The 22,814-nt window shown below is 32.7% G+C and overlaps 1 protein-coding gene across 2 annotated transcripts in view; it reads right to left on the reverse strand.

Annotated features, from left to right (window-relative positions):
* Adamts19 (ADAM metallopeptidase with thrombospondin type 1 motif 19) overlaps window positions 1–22,814 on the reverse strand; it is a 264,305-nt gene that overhangs the window by 75,618 nt on the left and 165,873 nt on the right. For both annotated transcript variants that reach the window (XM_026408507.2, XM_026408506.2), the window contains 5 exons: window positions 16,033–16,134; window positions 10,446–10,576; window positions 9,396–9,568; window positions 5,846–5,973; window positions 1,827–1,947 (listed from right to left, as the gene is read on the reverse strand). In XM_026408507.2, the coding sequence (XP_026264292.2) occupies window positions 1,827–1,947; window positions 5,846–5,973; window positions 9,396–9,568; window positions 10,446–10,576; window positions 16,033–16,134 (655 nt within the window). The remainder of the gene's footprint in view (window positions 1–1,826; window positions 1,948–5,845; window positions 5,974–9,395; window positions 9,569–10,445; window positions 10,577–16,032; window positions 16,135–22,814) is intronic.

Raw genomic sequence — 22,814 nt, forward strand, 5'->3', positions numbered from 1 at the left:
TGTGTGTCACTCACACAATATACACAGTGTGCATGGCCAACTGGATCAAAATAGCCCTCACGTCCTTCAAGAAATTCTAGGAAATCCATAAACTATCGGGATAAGATACACCCAAGAGTAATAAATACAACATTCCTAGTCACAAGTAGATGAAGCCTGTGATAGAATTAAGGACTCATACAATTTTTTTTTTAACTTAAATCTCTAAATTTGTTTAAATTTATAGATATTAATAAATTGTGATAACAGGCAATATGCTACTGACAGCGATGGTCATTATATTCTTACTCATTGAGTTTAAAATTATAAATATTGTTAATATAAGTTTCCTACAGTGAGCAAACAAACAAAAGTAGATATTAATATAGAATAAAATCAAAGGGGGTTTGAAATAAATAACTGAGGGAAAAAGTATTCACTTATCTGCAGTCAGAATGAAAAACATCACTAAATTTTTAATGGTATTTCTGGGGGTTTTATGTATAGGTAATAGTAAAGTATTACTACAAATAAATAAAGTTGCCAGAGGTTAATGTGCATCATCAGTATTCTTGAGTAACTTGTTTCCATGCATATTAAATAAACAAAAATGCTCCTAAAATTCTAGTACCTCTACATTTTCTCTAGTATCTTTACATTCTAGCACTTTTACATTTTCATTTCAATTTTTATTCCAGCTCCGTACTATAAAAATCTTCTCTCATTACAACTATAGCTTATTATAATTACATTTCTTAGACGAAACTCTGAAAGCCTGTTTCAGCTGTATGTGTTTTCTAAAAGAGTGCTGGCAGGTTTTGACGTGTGGGATTTATCACCTTTTACACAGCTTCAAAGATTGAGATTTGGATCTGTAATTTACCCTTAGTTATTTTTAGATGCCAAGTTCTTCAGGCTCTCTTATCTTTTATTTCTAATAAGCATAGGAAAATGTTACACTTAACATCCAAGAGGCTGTGTCTGAATTTTTTTTTAAGAACTCTTATCTAGAATGAATTCAGTTATCTTTATTATTCAAGTACAAATGGTTTGTTCTTTATAACTAGCATATCTTAGTCTCAGGGTTTTAGATGTTCTTTTTGAAAACAATTTAAAATAGGAATGTTGATGTATGTGATAGAAGCATATTACTGATGATGAAAGCAGAGCTGTTAATGTTCGTGCAAGAGATGTCCAGCAAGAGATGAACAGAAACATACAAAATGCTTGCTTACTCTCAGTAAGCATGAGAACCCAAAAGCTTGGACTCACACTACATAGATCACAGTTATTTCAACCCTATATCCCCTGGGTATTAGATGAGGAAACAAGAGAGAATAATTCCTGACATTAATATATCTGGAATATTTCCCACATCTTCTGGTCCCCCCACTCCAGGTTTCAGTTTCCACGGTGCTGTGCAGTTATAGTAAAAACATTAACCAAAAATAAGGAAAAGGGAAAGCTGAAAACCTGAAGTCTAATATTCTCAATGGTAGCTTCAGGCTGTTACAAATCATTATTTTCTGTTATACATGCTTTGCATTGGAGAATAAGATCTTTAGAAACCTGATAACATTAGCCAATGCAAATTAGATTATTCCCTTGCTTCCCTAACTTATTAAATGCACAACAGATGACTTCATATTTTCAATATTGGGAAATAAGCTTGTTTAAATTTTTGGCTCATATCACGTATATTGTGTATCAGCACAAAAACTCATTTACTACCCATTACAGATGACTTCAATAGAATCAAAGCTGTGGTTTCTAAGTCAAGTTCAATCTAATTTTTGTCCCCAAAGAATGAAGGGCTTATTAATTATGAGAAAATAAAGAATAGTTACCTGCTCCTCTGGTATGATTAAAATCCCCTTTAATGATTTTGCATGATTTTCCATTGCCGTTGCAGACACCACAATGATCTTCCCTTGCAAGAGACCCTAATAAACCATCACAACCGACTTTCTGTAAGAGAATGGGAGCACATCATAAGTTCCAAATATTTTCTTTTCTTTTTTGTTTAACTACTAATTTAGGATAAACCTAGTCTCTGCAGACCAGACATATTTAATAGACAAACTAGATTAAATGCTATAATACCTGGTACAAACTCATACAGCAAGTTCATGTCAAATAATATAATCTATAAAATTACCTAATAGAAGAATAGGGATGAAAGTGTTTTGTTATACTAAGTATTAAATTATATTCTAAAGTAATTTGGAAAATATTATTGACAAAAATGAAACTGACATAAATCCCAAAGGAATCACATTTATATAATGTGATTAATCTAATTCTCTAAACATAGAACAGAGATTCTTCACTACATGCATGGCTTCACTTCTAAGGTGAAGGCAAATGCCACATGTTAAATATTAACTCCATGGAAAACTGAAGAGAAACATTTATTTCTTCTCTGGATCATGAATAAACTTCTATGTACATCTTCCTTAGTGTTGAGCACATGAATACAAATTCTTCTCATAAGTCATAGCTGATATCAGGAAATACAAATAGCTAGGGAATTAATTTTTAACTTCTTCCAGAATAATTCTGCTAATAAGAGTATTCTGAGAGCAAATCATGGATGTGCAAAAACAGGATCATATTTTTCCAAGTTATGCATACTCAAAAGGTAGAATTTAGTGTGTCAATACTGTCAGAAATAAATGGTAGGACTAGACAATTCCTCCTAATCAAACAAGATTTGGAAGATGGACTGATAATTACCCATTTATGACTATGATGAGATCCAATTATTTTACAGGAAATATTAAAATATTAAATAAATAATTAAAAACAAGGTCCTTATCTGTGATTGGTTTTAGTGACATTGGGATGGAAAAGGAAGCAGATTATTATAAAGTCCAACTGCAGGATGAATATCCCAAGACAGCAAAAAAAAAAAAAAAAAAAAAAAAAAAAAACACAAAAAAAACCACAAAACATGAAAGCTGAACACTATAACATCCCTTCCTTCTATCAGAGTGTCTGTCAGGGTCAAAGGATACAAAACAGTGTACTGGGGGAGAACTCTAATCAGACAGTCAAAGCTTATTCAAGGGGGAAATAGAGACTGAATGAAATAAGCAGCTACCTCAGGAAATTTGCAAACAGATGAAGGGGACACTAAGCAGGAGTAGTAAAAAAAAAAAAAAAAAAAGTTCCAGGAGTTCTGGGTAAGAAAAGAAATCTCTCCTTCAAGTATAAATAATTTTTTTTGGTAATAAAACTGACTTTATTACTCTGTCTATAATACCCAGTTTGTTTCTTGGCAAATAGTAAGATAACAATAAACAGTAGTTAAATGAGTAAATAAGACTGGTACTTTTGTTTCTTAGTTTTTTCTACTCTGTGTCTAGGATATTATGAAGTCTGTAAACTTAAGGTAGGCATAAACTAGAGTCAATAGTAACAAATTTTAAAAATGAAAGTTCATGATTTTTTTATTTTATTTTATAGTCTCAAGTATCATAAGTAGACTCAAGTGTCCAAACTTAACAAAATATGCTCACGTAAATCTGAAAGCTAGGGGTGAACTACTTTGAGAAGGCAAACTGGAGTATCAATGGCATGCTGGAGAAGGGAAAGTAAGATAGTAGAGGGCCTAGCCTTCCTTATCCTTTCAAGAGCACAAACTTCACAGAACCAGACAGGTCACCTGCAGAAAGTTGATTTCAATGACCTACATTTGCCAAGTTTAGAATTCCATAGTCAGCTTTGGTACTATATATTTTGTTAAAAAACAAAACACTCCCAGTTTACAGAAGAATGTCAGAAAAAGAAGGCATGTTTTTAATTATATCAAAAGAGTGAATGAAACATTTTAATTAAAATGCCAGAATCTTGAAGTATTCTAATGTTGTTAGAGTCACGATCCATTTCAGAGAATTCTAATTTAATTATAGCATCAGGCTCACATGGCATTTGTGTGGAATATTTGTTGTTGTTGCTCTAATTTCAATGTCTAGCCAAGGACTCTAAAAGATCTGGCTTATTTAACACTGTTAAGTGAAAACCATAAGCAATTAAGATTATTGTATTTGGCATATACAATTAGGAAAATAATTTTTTTGAAAAATAAATTTACTTAAGAAATACCCTAATCTGACATATTTATACATAATGATGAAATAAAGTTAAAGTTTTAACTATACAACACATAGTTCTGAAAGGAAAGTATGTATCAGTCAATTACCTACAATGATTTTTTTAATAGGTAAATGAGAAATTACAGTTAGGGTTGCTGCCATATTCAGTTAAAAATAAAAGAAATTAATATGTAATCTTAAGACTGCTTCTTATGCCAATGGTATTACATGGTCCAAAGCTTTAAACTTTATAAAATGCTAGCAAAACACAGAATCTTGGAGCTGCGAAAGCATTTAATTTGTGTGATATTCCCAACTCCTTACCCAGAAGTCCTCTATTGGACCACAGATGGATCCACCCCATAGTTGTATCTATTTTCAAATTTTAGTGTGTAGGTGTTCAGGAGTGTATTTTTCTGGGGGGCAAAAAAAAATCGTTTTCACCCAGGACTCACAGGAGTGTATAACACAAGTTAATGCCCAAAGGTCTAATAACCCCATTTCACAGATTAGTACATACATCTACATTACATGTTTTTTGCCCAGGAATACAGTTTCCTTGAGGCTCTCATGGATTCAGTGCTGCTCCACTCAGTGACCTCTTTCATTTTTCAAGCATTGCTATTCTATTTCAGAGAAGTTTATCTGAAATTGCCTGACATAAAGAAAACTGCTTTTAGCAGGGCACGGTGGCACATATCTGCAATCCCAGTGGCTTGGGAAGCTGAGGAAGGAGGATCACAAGTTCAAGGTCATCCTCAGTGGCTTAGCCCTAAACAACTTAATGAGAACCTATCTCAAAATAAACAATAAAAAGGGCTGGGGATGTGGCTCAGTGGTAAAGTACTTCTAGGTTCCATTCCTGTTACCAAAAAAATTTAAAAAGTTAAAAAGAAAACTGCTTTTCCCAAGGTGATATCCCCAAACACAGGTAGATACAAGGGGCAAAAAGTGTGTTTTTCTCACTCCAAATGGTGACAATGCTGAAAAGCTATTCTAGCCTAAGATTTTCCCATAGGATTAGCATTTCTCCTTATGCCCAATCCAGTGCCCCCTAACACCCATGATGACTAAATTTCCTGTGTTAAGCTTCCAGGGAAAGCCAACCTGAGACAATTTAAGCATTAATACTAGTAAACTCTATGTCTGGCCTTTGATCTTTCTACAATGCTCTCCCTACTCACTTTAACAGAAATTCTATTTTCCTAAACATAGATGAAGAAGAGACATAAATGCAAATGGGAATATTTATTAGAAGGAAAAGAAAAGCAAATAAAATTTTTATATATTACAAGAAAGTTGCACATGTATTTAAAAATCAGCTGATTCAAGTATGTTGATAAATACTTGAATATGACTACTGAGACTGATTTTATAGGTTTCTGCCTCCTGGCCAGTTGTAGACACTGACATGGGACATGGAGAACTGAATTGCTTGAATTTCTGGTCTAGAATTTTGGACAGAATTTCCAAATTTGTGATATGAAAGTGTTCCAATTTTACACCTGTATGTATACATTAAACAATCAAATCTCAAACTCTTTCACCTAGTAAAATATTTTATGGATTACTAGCTCAAAATCTTCACTGCACAGAGGAGGAAATGGAGTTCCAAAGTAGATCAGACTTGCTTAAGGTCCAAGTCACATCAGAGCTATACCGGTATCTTCCAAATCTTAGTCCAAAATTTTTCCACCATACGTTGAAGATTCTCAATGGTCTCACAATTGTACCTCAACATAAATATTCTCCTTTTTAGAATAGCTTACCTGACATCTGCCATTTGCACATATATCTAAACCCTGATATCCACAAGCAGTTCCATCCATCACTTTTTCTGATAGAAGAATAGGCTGTTCTTTTCCAACAGGAGAGCAAAACAAGGCACATGGTTTTTCTACCGAGTGCATAAAAGGAAATGAGAACAAGTGGTTACATAAATATTTTTATCAGAAATTTTATTTTTCACAATGACTTCTGGGTAGAATATACAATCCAATTCCAATTGAGTAATATAATATTAAGTAGGTTTCTAGTAGATGATTATTATATTAAATGAGATGCTTATAAAACATATATATTACTTTTCTTAGGAAATCTGACTTTAAATCACTTTCAGAATGTATCATTCATTACTTTATGGCACAACATAAACACATCAATTATTCTCCCTGACAAATGTTTTGCACACCCCTCGTTTTTACTCATAAATTTGCAATGATCTACTCGTTATTCTAAGAACATACCAGAATTCTACCTACTTTTACATCCTGGTTAATATTTGCTTATGCATGAAATCTTTATTGGTGCTTTATTTCTAAATTCCAATGTTCTAACTTTTATTTCTATGCATACAACATTTTCTAATTGAAAAACTACAAAATGGAGAAAGAACAACCAAGATGAACAATATCATTAACATTTCCATTAGTAGGATGTTTAGAAATACAACACATCCCCATGGGAACTTCTATCTTGATGCACAATTGCAAATGTGCTAGCTAAGACTCAGACCCATTTGCTTACTCAAAAAATCATGCCAACACATGTGATACCTACATTGAAAACCACTGTTTTTCAGGATGAGGAATTCCTAAATAGCTAGTAGTCTTCATCACTGCCTTATCGAGTGATGGCTAAACACTTGCCTCTTAAGCTCAGAGTGGCAAAATATTTTAAGGTGTCGTTTCTATTTCTAAGCCTCCTATAGAGCAGCTGTATTCGGTAACACCAGTAATACGATTATCCAAATCTGAAACTTCAGAGCAATTTCCATGCTACATTACTACTCTATTGGCTTGACACCAATCAGGCCCTTTACTGTTTATTAAGCTTGTATAAATAGAATGGAAAATAGTTTACAGTCTCTGACACTGATCTTCCCTTATGTCTTCAGTAAGGTTCCACGTATGCTGATGGGATTCTATAAATACCAAGTAACAGCCAGAGGCATGGAACAGGGTATCACTTTGCAAAGAGAAGACAGACAGTTAAATGAGCCTTCAGGATTGAACATTTCAAACAGTTTTCACATGTGGCTTCTGAATACTGCTCTGAACAATTTTGAGGAGTTGGAACATGGCCTCTAATGTGCATGGTTTTGAAATTTTCCTTTAAGATGCCATTATAAGCCGCAATAAAGCATTTCAGTGTGCTCTCACACCTCAAAGTAGGTTATGTTTATTCAATGACTGCTTACTATGTCATATCTTTGGACTTAAAAACAGCTGCTATAATTGCAACCCTTTAAAAAGTGGTATATGTAATTCCCTTTTTGGAGTTTTCATTGAAGAGAGGAATAACCCTGATATATGAATAATGTTGAAAGGAATTAGTGGTCTAGAGAATTCCACTCACATTCCAAACAAGAAGTCAGATAAAATATCTATGTATTTTTCCTTTTATAACGTATTGTCAATACCCTCTGCTTAATTTAGTTCTACAGATGACTTGAACATTTGATACCAATCTTCCTTCCTGGCGTATACCCTCGAGACAGTGACATTGTAGTGATCCATGTAATGTGCCAGTACTTGGCAGGCAGACTCTGTCTTGATTTAAGAGACCAACCCTTTCCAAGATATGCATTAGAGATGAATTTCAGCCAAATTTCAGTAAACATAGAGTATGTAAAATACCTGAATGTTAAAACCACACATCTCTTTTCTTTCAATGTTCACTATTTCATTGATATTCCACATTCAATTCTCCTAGTCATACATTCATGCATTACATAAGAAGAACAGATACAACCACTTGTATTCTGAAGTGTCATGTATTATTAAAAATTGAGACTTTTAAAAAGAACTGCATATGTCATTGTCTTCTATGGTGCTATAACACATGAAGACTAGTTATTGTTGTCTATATCATTCATCACACAAAGGTATGTGCTTAATTGATCAGAATCACAAACGTATTAGATATGATAACCTGTAAAATGCCAACACAATCACAGTGAAATATCACCTCCCTCAAGTTAGAATGGTTATTACCAAAGAAACCAAAGAGCAAGTGCTGGTGAGGATGTGTATACCAGAGAAGCCTATTGGTGTAAATGTATAGCAGAACAACCATTCTGGAAAGTAGTATCAAGCTTCATCAAAAAGTAAAAATAGAACTACCATATGATCTAGTAGCCCCACTTCTGGGAATATATCCAAGGGAAAAGAAATCAGCATGTCCAAGAAACATCTGTGCTCCCATGTTCATTGCAGCGCCATTCATGATAGCCAAGCGATGGAAACAACCTAAGTGTCCATCAGCTGATGAGTGGAAAAAGAAAATGTGGTCCATATACACAGTGGAATATTATTTAGTCATAAAAGGAATGAAATGCTGTCATTGCAACAACATGGATGAAACTTGAGATCATTATATTAAGTGAAATAAGCCAGGTACAAAAAGACAAACACCACATTATCTCACTCATTTGTGAAATCTCAGAGAAAAATTGACCTCATAGAAATTGAGAGCAGAATGATTAAAGATTTACAGGAATTTACAACAACAGCATAGATAGGTCCCATATAGTTTTCAATTAGTTTCCTCACTGATTATTGGACTATAGTAGCAAACCCAGGAACTGGTTTTGGTATATTTGTGTGTCTAATTTTATGCCACTTTATCACATGCATAGATTTGTGTCACCACTGCCATAACCAAGTTATTGAACTATTCCATCAGCACAAAGGTATTCTTCATGCTCCCCCTTTATAGTCATACCCATCCTTTTCTCCATCACCAGCCCTAATCCCTTACAACCACTAATTTGTTTTACTTCTCTATAATTTTGTCATTTTAAAAATAGTATCTCAATGGAATGAGATAATGTATTTTTCTGACATTGGCATTTCTCACCCACCATATTGCCTATGGTCTCTCCAATTGTTGCATGTGCCAATAGTTAGTTCTTTATAATTGCTGAATAATATTCTGTTACTCAGGAATACAATTTCTGTGTTATGTTAAAAATAGATTGAGTTAGTTAATAAACTGCCAAAATGTTTGTCCACAGTAGCTTCAGCATTTTACATTCCTACCAGCAATGTCTGAGAGATCCAGGTTGTCCTCATCTTCACCCAGAATTTGGTGTTAAACTTATTTTTTTTTTACTTTAGTTGTTTTAACAGATATGCAGTAACATTGCACTATATTTTAAAAATATATTGTTGTCAGTGTTTTTTGTCATTATATACAATAAAGGTAGAAAAAGTAAAGTTGTCAAATATCTAGAAGATAATCTATAACAGTACTATTGTAGAACACTCTGCAAGCCTAGAAGTAAACTTAAGATGTTAGAGATGTGGTTGATCATACCTTCATCCAGAACAGCTTGCCACTGAAGAACATGCTTTGGGTATGAAGTTCTAACACTATAGGCCTGACATTGCCAGTCTCTGAATCCAGGCAAACCTGCAGGACAAGGTGGATTCTCACATATTCTGTACTGTTTTCTGGGACCATTACAATCCCTTGCTTCAGAACCTAGCCTAGAAAAGACAGTACAAATAATCAATTTTACCTTTTTTTGTGATAACTATCAACTTAAAAAATTAGAAGCCATTATATTAAAAACATATAACACCTCATATTAAAATCTATTTTTGAAAGCTTGGACACATTAAGTGCTTGATAGTAATAGGAAATGCACATTTTATTTTTAAAATTAAAATAGAGGAATAAGGGGCAGAAGTTAGTGGTAAAAGAGAATGCCTATAATTCCCATGAGGGATTTTGGCTCTTAGAGTCACTAAGTGCTTGTTTTCATATAAATTATTTAAAACTGCTTGTGACTCAATTGTGCCACCAGGCTCCACACTGAAACAGTCAAAGCTAACAGGCTGAAATGTCCTTCTCACAGTTTCCTGGGACCTCTCTAGGAGTGATGGCATTGAACAAGCTGATCTTTAATAATCCCTGTCTGCACACGTGCTCAACATGTTTTTGTTTTTCATTAGTTTTAGCTTATATCATCATCAATTTTGCTCTCATTTCCTGCCTTTCTTTCTCATCATCTTTCTGTACTTCTATAGTTTCCTTCAATGTTCACTTAACTTTGAAACATATATTATTTGATTTACTCAACAAAAATCTTCTTTTGTAGCTTTCATTAATTATTTTCAAAAGGGCTGGGTCTTTATTTTCTTTTTAATAAAGGAAGCTTTACCTAAAATATTTCGAGGAACTTTTCTAAGTTTTCTACAGTGACATAGTGTTTGAGGGGTTCTGTTTGCTTTTCTACATGGTTTATTGGTAAAAAAAAAAAAAAAAAAAAAAAAAAAAAAACAACAACAAAAAAAACTCTACATTTCAATATGGAAGAAAAAAAAAAGCCACCCTCCCCCAATCCAAGAACTTGGAATTTACCCAGGACATGTGCGCTCTCGACTGCTGGTCCCAGCACTGCAGGTTCGGCTACAGGAACTCCAGACACTCCACTCTCCAGCCAGGTGTTCAGGTGTTGAGGTCCTGCTGGTACATTCTCCAGCCTTACACCACTATTCCAAAAGTTATGTCTTAGGTGAACAAATCAGGGCACAACTGAAAATCAATCACTGGCCTAACAGTCATTGGAATTAATGCAAGTGAATTAGGTCTACTCTAGCACAAAGCATGTGGAATTAAAAAAAAAAAAATTGGAATTTTCTTTTTGTCGTAGTAATAGAATGGTCTGGTTCCCACAGTACTAATGTCAGATAATAAAGTCTTGTCATCAAAGCAGTTCAAAGATATGTGTCCTATTAGTACTTGTGATAGAGACAGGGTGGAAGTGCTGGAGGCAGAATTTGAGGTTGCACATCCAGAAAAAAAATAATAACTTATTTTTTAGCAAGAGATTACAATTTAAAAGGGACAAAAGGGGCATAGTCATGTTTCAGAATTAAAAAAAAAACAATAAGTAAAAATTCTCTATAATTAGCTAGGTTGAAGCAGACATTTCAGAAAATTCAGCAATTTTCATTTGAAAAATCAACAATTTGGGATACTCTATTTCCTTGTAATTAAGAAATATGATTTCCTTATGACACTCCATGTTTTTTTTTTTTTCCTGCTGAAAGTGTCCACATTAAAGTCAAACATTCTTTTGAAAGTCAAGTTTGTCTGAAAGACGGGAAATTAGACTCTGAAATTCTGTCATTTTGTTCCACTTATTCTATATATATTAAATGTGAAAGATAACCATGAAAGAAGAGAAAGAAATATTGTCATTATCTTTTTTATTTTCATTAACTTAAAACAAAAGCAGCGAGAGGCTGTTCTTGTAGTCATGGAAGATGATATGGACAAGAGTATAATCATCTCTCTGAATTCCTGAAAATCAGATAGATGATGGTCACAGCAAACACCTTAAAGTTAACAAAATCATGTAGAAAATACTAAGTTAAAATTAGAAACCTTTCTATTAGTGATTGTAAAGCAACAGGGTTGAGTAAGTTGATCCTTTTATCCCTCAATGATTTTCTACACTCAACAGAAGCAGGATTTACAAAGGATTTTGAGGGAATTGCAGATACGCTCTGAATCTCAACTCCTTCATTTCCAAGATGCGAATGCAATACTTTTTACCTATAAGACATTTTTTAAGGGTTGAATGAAGCAATAAGCAGAAAGCATAAGGATTTAATGAAGGTCAACTATAGTAACACAAATACAATATTACATATATCTTTACATTAATATTACTAATGATAGTTAATTCTAGAAATCTGATCAAAAATTCTCTTCATCCTTCAGCAGTTTTTATTTAGATTTATTTTGAGAATATATGCTTTTTTTTAGGAGATCAAGATGCACCAAAAATTCAGTCCCTAAGATTTTCTTTAATAATATCAAAATTTAAATCAAATTCTTTTAAATTGAAATGTTTTAAATATAGGCTTGGAAAAAATAAACCTCAATAATTCAAAATGTATTCACATGCTAAGACTGTCATTAAATAAATTGGAATTTTGTAAGAAGATGTATTCTAAAAATTTAAAAAGGAGGAAAAATAGACCACGTGAAAACTTGCATGACTTCTGGCTTTAAGGATTTAACAATGTTATGCCATTCGTGGAAAAAATCCAAGGTAAAAGCTGTCAAACTTCAATTGGTCACAGTGTTTTGGCCTTCTTGAAGGGTGTTTATTTTTCCCAGAGTGCATATCACAGCTCTTTGCCCATTTAGCAGCACGCTGGCATTGAAAGGCTGGGCTAGAGTTCATAAGAGACTAAAAATATTCTGAGAGGGATCTAGACTTGCATATAATTTAAACTAGATCACCTCTGGCAGATGAAGAAAAATGGAAACAGATATACCAGCCAATGTGCATACATAGATCAGTGAAACTGAAAGGCAGACTACTCTAAGAGTTAAAATTTGTCACCTTGCTGATAACCAGATCTTGGAATAAAACGAGGGGAGAGGGGGCTGCTGTGTTTCAACACTGAGAAAAGTGTTAAATGCTTTTGCTTAAATTATTATGCAATACATTCCACTGGATTCATATAAAACTGATCCTAATGATGCTTTCCATAAATTTTCTAGCACCATGTTTTGTATCATACATTTACATTTCTTAGACTCAAAAAAGATATCACATATGGTTTAAAAAACTCAAAATTATTCTTATCTGCAAATTCAATCTGATGTATGAAAATGCTAAAGTAATATATAATATTGACAATTCTAGGACAGTACATGATATAAAAAATCTGATCACAATTCTATTCTACCTATTTTTTTTTTTTAATGTGGTCTTGTCTAGGAAATACGAGAACACACAGTTGAAGGAGGGTCATGGAGATGTCAGCGTAGCCTGATCATCCTCTAAGCTCTCTCAGGAAGACAGAAGAGGACGAAACAAGTCAAAAAGATCTCTACATATACACAGTGAAACTGTGGTAACATTACAGGTTTCATTAGTTCCAATAATAAATGATGATAGTAATATGGAGAATATGAATTGAGGAAAGTAAATAACAAAAATATCTTACACAGAATCCTTCAAATAGTCTAAAATTCTAGTAAATGGCTATTAAACTCTTCATTCCTTGAAAACACTGTAAGTATAAAACAACATACATTTATTGGTTTTTTTACTAGATTATTTATCAGTTCTTTCATCTTTAAAAATATAAACGTAAGCATATTTACAATGGTATCATGAATTGTACAGTGATAGAAATTGTACAAAGATGATGGTACAATGAGAAAAGGAGGAAAAAGCAAACAGGTTGCATTAAATTTGAAAAATGCTGCCTGTAAATAATATGTGAGTCTCTATTTTCAAAATCATTGTGAACTATGGAATTCAGTAGTTATCTTCTCTGACATAATCACATACTTGTAGATAAGCTAGATTTATATAGCTCCGGTTGTAGCTCAGTAGTAGAGCTATTGTCTGGCCTATGTGAGGCACTAGGTTCAATCCTCAGCACCACATAAACAAACAAATAAATAATAAAATAGAGGTATTCTATTCAACTATGACTAAAAAAAATTTTTTAAAAAGTTCATTTAACAACTCTATATTGTTATAAATTTTAAAATCCCTCAGCTTTGTCTCTTGGTTATCAATGCACCAAGCTAGCAGTAGTGTTTAGTGTGGGGTTGCAAGCACTCAAATATCTTAGCACTATGGCAGATGATAGCAGAGTGTTGAAGGCTCTTTATGGGATGGCTCCCACAACAGCTGGAACATGTGGACCTTTGAAAAATCCCACATGGCCCGAGGAACTGAGAAGTTTAGTAGTGATTTCAATACACAAACCTCTCCAGGAATATCATTAATGCAATTTTAAGGAAATAAAACATTTACTTTTGATAAGTAATTATAGTTTTGATTACTGAAAGAATAAGTTTACTTTAAACATCTCAAGGAAGCAAATTATTCTCAAAAATATGAGAAGGAAAATAACACAGTGAACAGATATTCAGTGTGCCAGATAATAAAAATGAAGCAATTTTATATTGCTGAAGTAGAACTGAGTAAGACGAATGGCTTTTGTGATGTTTAAGGACTTAGGGATGAAGGTTTGGTTATCTCTTCATATTACTGCTTTTTGGAGATGATGAAAATTATTGCTGGTACAGGGTTTTATAATTCAAGCAATAAATTACTTAGTGTAGTATCATGAGACTTGCCTTATATACACACATTGTTACACCTCTGTGTATAATTTAAGGAAAAAAAATAAAACAGACCCAACTTCTCACTCTCTATTTAAGCTCATAGAAAAATATTTGGTACAGTCTATAAACAATGGACAGATATTTCACAGAAGTTTCCTCCAAGGAGCCATTTTTTTACAGATTGTATCTGGTGATAAAACATTTCTGGTCTTTTCAGAAATAGTTTCAACTTAAATAATTTGCACTTTTTTAAATTAAAAAATCATAGAACTAATAAGTGACTCTGTCCTTATATCAAACAATCCAGATATGTACGGAAAAAAGTTGCATTTACCCTCATCTCCTGTTGCCTGACTCCTACTTCCCAATCTCATTTCTCTCCCAAAAGAATAACTTCTACTTACAGTTTGCACTTTATGGTTTCAAACTATTTTCTGAGCTTAAAACTGTACACTACATGTGTATGTGTATTCACATGTGTACACAAACTGCATTTTCCTTGATGGTATTAACTAGTATCAATTTTTCTGACATGCCTATAATAACATCCATGTCTTACATATCTCTTCATGTTAGTTCTTGTATATCTACCTCATTTAAAAAATAAACTATACTGTAACTATTCCTCTCATTAAGAATATTTTTAAAGAGAGAGAGAGAGAGAGAGAGAGAGAGAGAGAGAGAGAGAGAGAGAGGAGAATCTATTTTTTTTTTTTTTTTTGTAGATGGACACAACACAATGTCTTTATTTTTATGTGGTGCTGAGAATTGAACCTGGGTTGCGACCATGCTAGGCAAGCTCTACCGCTGAGCCACAATCGAGCCCAAGAATATTTAAAAAAAAATTTCATCATTAAAAAGTGCATGTTAACATAGGCTTCTTTGCATGGGAGGATGTGTATGTATGTGTGTATATTTGTCTTCTTGCACATGAATAAATACATATGACAATTTTCTAGAAGTAGAATTGCTGTATTTCCATCCACTTTTAAATTGTATTTTTAAACTAGCACTTCACATAACAATTCTTTCTTAATTCACAGTAAGTAATCTGTAAACTTTATGTTGCTGTTTATTTTCAAATGTAATAAATATCCATACTCTCCAGAGGTGAGGTTTCTGATTTCACAATTCATCAATAAATCCCCTGTTCTTTTATAAAATACAAATTAAAAAAATCATGGAAAGTATTTCTTTTGATGAAATTAACTATAAGTACATATGGCATCTACCTACTTCATATTCTTCAAAGGACAATTATTTTTTTAGCATCAATTATTTTGACCTTAAAATGTATACTAACAAGTTCCTAAAATATTATGAACTACATTAAATTATACTAGTCAAATATTGATTAATCTCCAAATATCAATTTGAATATTTTATTTAAAATGCTAACTTGACAAGGAAAAATATACTCCGGTCTGCTGAGACAACTTTCATCAGTGCTCTGAGAAATTTTATCATTTATACTATTATCTGTGCTTATTTTATTTTCAAACATAATAAACATTCATACTCTTCTGTTTAATTTAAATAGTTAAAACATATGAATCACGTTTTGGTTAAAATAAAAAAAAATATATATATATATATATATATATCTTTATATTACCATAATGAACAACAATAAAACATACCAATGTTAACAAAGAATCATGAATTTGAAAAAAATGTAAAAGTTAAAATTAAAGATAGAGAAAATATTAATATTTGTGTATACATGGAAATAATTCCACCAATGTCAAGATGGATGCATATTTAACTGGCAAGCGAAAATGCAAGTTTTCCAAGTTTCATTTCATATTTTTATTAAATTTAAGCAACACTCATCACTTACCTTACCAGGGTCACAGTCTGTCCCATCCATCGGTGGATCAAGTTTAGTTTTGCATTCTTTCTCACCTTCTACCTTGCACCATAATCCCGTACAAATAACATGCTGCAAATAAGGACAAAATAACTAATAAGGGGACAGTATTAGAGTTTTGAGTTTAAGTCAATAATTTTTGAGAAAGTTATTTGATAGGGACAACAAAATGATTTGAATAAAAATATACTTCAGGTACTCTTAATATTAAACATAAATAAAAGAGTATATAATGTGTTTATAGTGATAGATTGATACAATATAGAAAATTTGTTTAATAAAGATAAATATTTTAAAATTTCTTTAAAATACACACGGTTCATTGTTTATATCTTGATATGAACCAAGCTGGAAGAATACATGTTTGTTTCTGTGATGTGAATTCAGTGTCTCCTTGCCTAAAGTCTATCCCCACTTGAACTCTGCTATATGCTTTGTGCCATGGTTAACACATATGGCCTTGATGCTCAACACAATACGGGCTCTCTATAATTGTTTTCAGTCATTTTAACCTCAGTATGAATGCATTTTACACCTTTGGGATACAATAAAATTTTTCTAGGGAAAATCTAAAGGAAATTTAAATATATATATACATATATATATGTATATATATATATATATATATAATATATTAGAATAAAGTAGCTGAGACATGGTGACAATAAAATAAGCGAGTCGAGTAAATACAAGAGGGAAGAGATGCAGCCACTGCAGCCACCACTGTAATGACAGCCAGCCCAGAAACATTTACTTCTGTAAGATGGCTGAGGTTCTTCAAACTCATATTTGTTAACAAATTGCAGAGAGGGTAGTGCACTCGCCTGGCATGCGTGCGGCCCGGGTTCGATCCTCAGCACCACATACAAATAAAGATGTTGTATCCGCCGAAAACTAAAAAAAATAAGTATTAAAAATTCCCTCTCTCTCTATCTTTCTATCTCTCTCGCTCTCTCTTTAAAAAAAAATAAAAAATTGCAGAGAAATATGAAATCTATGGCAGATATTCAAAGATGATTAAAGTAGCTAATCTTTAGTGCCCAGAAAGATGCACAAAGCTGGAGATCAGGTCAATAAGACAGGACGAGTGAATGTAAGTGACACAGTCATGGCAAGGTGAGAAGGCCTGTGTAGTGGGGAAAGGTGTCTATAGCAGTACTCCTTCACTACAGTTTTACTTCTCACATCTTTAATTACCCATGGTCTTTGACAGTTTGAAACTATTAAACAGAAAACCCATAAAACAAACAATTCATACATTTTATTTATTTTTTCGTTTTTAATTTATTGCTTTTAGTTTGACATTAGGATTCATTTTGACATGATTATAAAAGCATGAGATATAATTTGCTCTAATTCAGTCCCTAGTACTTCCCCTTTTCCCTCTCTTCCTCCATCCCCATTCTAATTATTCTAATTTATTAGTAGTTATTGTTAATCTCTTATTGTACCTAATTTATTAATTAAATTTTGTTGTTGTTGTAGGAAAGATATAGTAATATGTACAGGAATCCATACTATTCTTGGTTTCAGTCACCCGCTGTGCTTTGGAAAGTATCACCCACAGATAAAAGTCGGAAGAGCAGTAATGAAAAGACCCAGTGAAGAACAGACTGAAAATTTGGAAGAGGAAGTTAATAATTCTGTGAGATTGTCTCTGTGTACTGCATGGAATGAATTTATGTCTTTTTGTTTTTTCAAAAGAAAAAAGGAAGAAGTAAAAAAATACCAGGAAAGACTAGGAATCCAATATTTGTAGAGAAAAAGGAAGACACCGAGCAATTGATATGTGGGTCTGTAAGTAAAAAACCTATTTTAGGAGGATTACTCTGATGGGTTTGTTCAAAACAGATTAACATCACAGCAAAATTATGAGCCATTTTATCAGATACATTGGGAAAAAAAAATATATATATATATATAATGTCTCAAAAACAGGTCTGTTACAACTGTAACATTGAACTTGTATTTCCTAAAATATTATTTTCCTATCTTCATTTGTTTTAATATTTAGATTTACAAATTTGTTTGTAAGGTCCTAAATTCAAAATTCTATTATAAAGAGTCTGAAAATTTTTATTTACCTAATTTTATCTGCTGTGACAGACATTTTCTCTCTTTCAAAATGTTTCACACAAATATGTTATATGTAAGATATGATTGATTTAACTAATGTGCTTTTTATTTGCATGCATCTTTCTAAGAAAAAAATACCTAGAAAATTATTTTGAGGAATGCCCAAATAATGTTGTTCTTTTGCAATATTTTAAACTCTTGGAAATAAATAAAGTGGCCAATTCTTCATCATATATGGCTTGTAAACACATTTTTATATTAGCTGACAGATCTCTGACCTAAGGATTTAATTCCTCAATATTTTCCCTCTTTTAAGACGTTCTATCAAAAATGTTTCTATAACGAAAAAATCAAATGTTAAATTTCCACTGAACAACTGCTTTATTTCTATTCAGTAAAGCTCATTTGTGCTAAAACAAGACTCATTTTAGTCAAGTTCATTAGTTTACCAATGCATATTGACCTAAAATCAAACTTGCTACACTGTCATTTTAGAAGAGTACTTGCTTGTTGAACACTGTTGGTGGTCTAAATTCTGACCTTCCACCATCATCTGCTATTCAAAACAGCAGGTACTCTAATTGATTCCCACTTGAGGCACCAAGAGCATAAAAAGCAAACTTGGCAGTTTTTCAAGATAAGCACAGTCACGTAGAATAAATGATTCTTGGAGGAGAGCTTTTGTACACTTTCTGTTCTGCAGGTCTAGAGATCTTATGGTGAATAAGTTACAGTTTCAGTCTTGCAAGTAACTTTTATCCAGGAGTTCAAATTGAACTGTCAAAATTAAGGCAAGAAAATGTTGAAAACGGTATAGATTGTTTTCACCTTTAAAAAGTGAAATGCCTCAGATGTGTGATATTAGAGCTATGAATGAATACCAAGCCCTTTCCCAGGGGTAGAGTGGGTATTGTTAGAACAAAACACTCAACACTCTACATGTGTTACATACACAAATCACATGCTTTTTTCAACTTGGTTAGCGAAACTTCTTAATATCACTTAAGAAAAGAATTTTAAAACTAAAAATGCTTTGCATGGTAAAGTATAAGAGAAGTGTACAACTCTACTAACTCTACTTTCTTATTTAGCAAACTGATAAAATATAATATTCATTTTTTTATTCTTCTATATGAAAGAAGTCACTAAAAGAACATCAAATGAATTAGAATGTTTATCTCACGTAGATTTTTAGCAAGATTGCATAAATATACTACAGTATATTTTTAAATGGAAGGTTAGTTGTTCCTATAGAAAATCATAAAAATTTCTCTTCAAAGATGATCTGTGTCCATGTTTTTATGGCAAAGAGTTCCATTAGGTTGTTCTGATAAAACAATATTAAATAATCTACCTGGAAGTAATAACCCTTGATCAGATAATTCCTTGCTCTTTCACCTACTTCCCTTCAGAAGACGATTGCAATAACTCAACATTTTATAGAAAACACAGTTCACTTAGAACAATGCTTTATAATATACTTTTCCAATCACAGAACACATCATTATCCTACAACTACTGGTGAGTTAAAGCTGATTGTTAATCCCACAAAGAATACACCTGGTCCAAAAATGAATGGTCTTTCAAGAAACCTGGATTCCCAACTTACATAAACTCCCTAGAGAAAAGAAAAACCAGACATACCTTCTAAACACATTTTATGATACCAAAGCCATATAGGAATTTAAAAAGAAAGCAAAAAGAGTGATCTATTCCATTTATTAACTTAGATTTAAATACGCTAAACAAATTTAACAGGCTGAATAGAGCAATGCATGCATGACACAATTCAAAGCAGCATGACTAAGTTTATTCTTCAAAATATAAGGTTAGATTAATGTCAGGGATGTGATTAATGCAATCAAGATACATCAATAACTTTAAAAGCTCTGATTTTATATCTATTCATACAAAATATGTGACCTAATTTAACATTCTTTAAAAATAATCTTACTAAATTAATCATTAAAGGAAGTTTACTTACCATTAAAGGATATTTATTTTAAAAATCTATAATAAACAGTGAAGTGTTGAAAATTTTAAGATTAGGAACATAGTGAAGATGACATCTTGGCACCAATGTAAGGAAGTGAATACACAAAGTATTCAATGAAACAGGGGGGGGGGGCAAAAACCTGTCAATCTGGATTCCTGAACTCAGCTAAAATTTTATCAAGATTGAAGGTTAAATAAAGACCCTTTCAAGGGAACAAAAAAGGAGTGTTTACCACCAACAGATCTCTTGAAAAGATATTTCTAAATGATGTTCTTTAATACAAAGAAAGATGATCTCATAGGAAAGAAATGAGAAGCAATGATGAGCCCTGATAACACAACTATAAATCCAAATAAGATTGACTGTGAAAAGTATGAACAATTAAATTTTAACCATGCATTATAAATCTTCTTTTTAGTGGCTTTCAGAAATACTAGAAATCTAGTTTGTTTACATCCTAGAAACTGCATCCATTAGCACAGAGGATTTGGCCACTGTTAGTTAAGCATGTTTGACATTTTCTCTTTCCCTCCTGTACTCCACTATGCTGTGGGACAGCCAGAGGCAGAAGCTGAGCAACAGGTATGGTATGGGAAGAAAAATAATCTATGCCTAACCAATGAATAACTCAGCAAGACACAAAGGACTCTTCAATAAATACATCAGGAAGTGTTAGAGAAAGCAAAGGAGCAAGAAGAAATTAATAGTAAGGACTGTCAATATCTATTAGTGGAAGCCCCCAAGCAAAGAAAGGAATAAAAAGAAGAAAGGACCTCATGGAAATATTTGAAAAGAAAAAGATTTGGAATTAAGGTAAGATCCTCTCTGGAATAGTGGATTAAGGTCTAAGAAGACCAACATTTCTTGTAGTTTATAACTCTAAACTGAGGAGAGATTATGAAAAATTAACTTCCTTAAAAGTTTCAGAGAGTAAACAAATGCAGAATTTTTTTTTTTTGAGAGGAACTGAAAGAATCAGCAAAAAGTAAAAAGTAAGTTAATCATCTTTACAACTTTGACTCCATGGTTGCCCATGCACAGAGCCTGACATTGGGTGGACAAAACAATGGAGAAAAACATACCATTATGAAGAAAAAATCAGGCTGTCCCTCTGGAGATGGCACACATTTACCCTGGAATGCTTATTCCTTGCTTTACACCAAAAAAGATGTCTCCGTCTTTTTTGAGAAAGATGGTATTTTTCTCTTAAATGTGTATTTGTTTTCCTAAATAAATCTGTGTCTAAACAAACAAACAAAAAACACCTAAAATACAATATGAATAGTCAAAGCTGCCTAAGAAACTAAGGAAATCATCTGAGAGAGAGAAGAATAGGGGAGCCTACAGCTGTCATTGGCACCTGACCTATGCTTACATGGAGCACACTATAAATTATAGAGTCCAGATAAGAGAAGAGTGAACTGATTCCCAGCAGATGAAACAAAACATCCAGCCTGAATCTAACGAATTTAATTGCCTGTGAAAACAAAAAAATTAAAGCACTCTTTGGAGTAATAAAAAATAATTAAGAGTCTTTACAATAGTGGTCAGCAAACTTTTTCTGAAAGGTGTCAAATAGCATATATTTTATGATTATGGGTCATATGGACTCTGTTGAAACTATTCAACACTGACGTTGAGGCCCCAAAGCAGTCACAGACAATACATGAACAAGTGCATTCCAGTAAAACTTTATTTACAAAAACCACTAGCCTCTCCTATCAGGTCAAAGTTTGCCGATCTTACTCTACAACAGAACATCACAATTTCTAGCATTGATTAAGCTGATCTGGCTGGCTAGGTGGGTGTCCCCTTCCTCCCTCATGGCTCCATGTGAATCCCTCCCTAAGCAGCAGGCTCAGTGAAAGAGGAAAGCAGAAAGGGGATCAGAGGGAAATAATGAGTTAAAAAAGACATCATATTATCAAATACTAGACCTAAATCCAAATATCAATGATTGAATATAAACAGATTAAATACCTCTCAATTGACAAGCCATAAATTATGAAATAGATTAAAAGTAAAACTCAACTATATGCTTACAGCAAAAAATTCAGTTTAAATATAAGTATATAAATAAATTTAAAATTTATAAATGAAGGGCAAATGTTAAACCGCATAAAAAGTAAGAATATAAAAAATCATTAATATCAGATACAATAAACTTCAATATAAAGATGCCACCAGGGATAAAAGGGAGTCTTCATAATAAAAAGGCTCAATTTACCAAGAAGACATAGAAATAATAACTATATTAGTGTCTAACAAAAGAATTCAATGAAGCGTGGATCAAAATATGATAATAATGGGAACTGACAGTTACACAATCATGGTAGGATATTTAAATTCCCCATCTAAGCAGTTTATAGACCATCTAGAAGTGAAGTCAGATTACCTGAGCAACCTTACTAAGCACCTTGGCCTAAATGATATTTCTAAACCACTAGCCCTAACAATTGCAGATGTAAATTCTGCCAAATATATATTGCACATTCACCTGGACAGAGTATAGATGGGTCTTACTGAATTTAAAATGATTAAACTTATATAGAGATTTTATTTATTTATTTATTTATTTTGGATCTAGGAGTACAAAATGTGAATCTTACAGTAGGTAAATGCTTAAGTGTTTAAGAAAAACCACCTAAAATCATTACAAAGTTATTGTGCCGCTCAAAAG

This window comes from Urocitellus parryii, chromosome 1 (genome assembly GCF_045843805.1).
Source record: "Urocitellus parryii isolate mUroPar1 chromosome 1, mUroPar1.hap1, whole genome shotgun sequence".
NCBI lineage: Eukaryota > Metazoa > Chordata > Mammalia > Rodentia > Sciuridae > Urocitellus > Urocitellus parryii.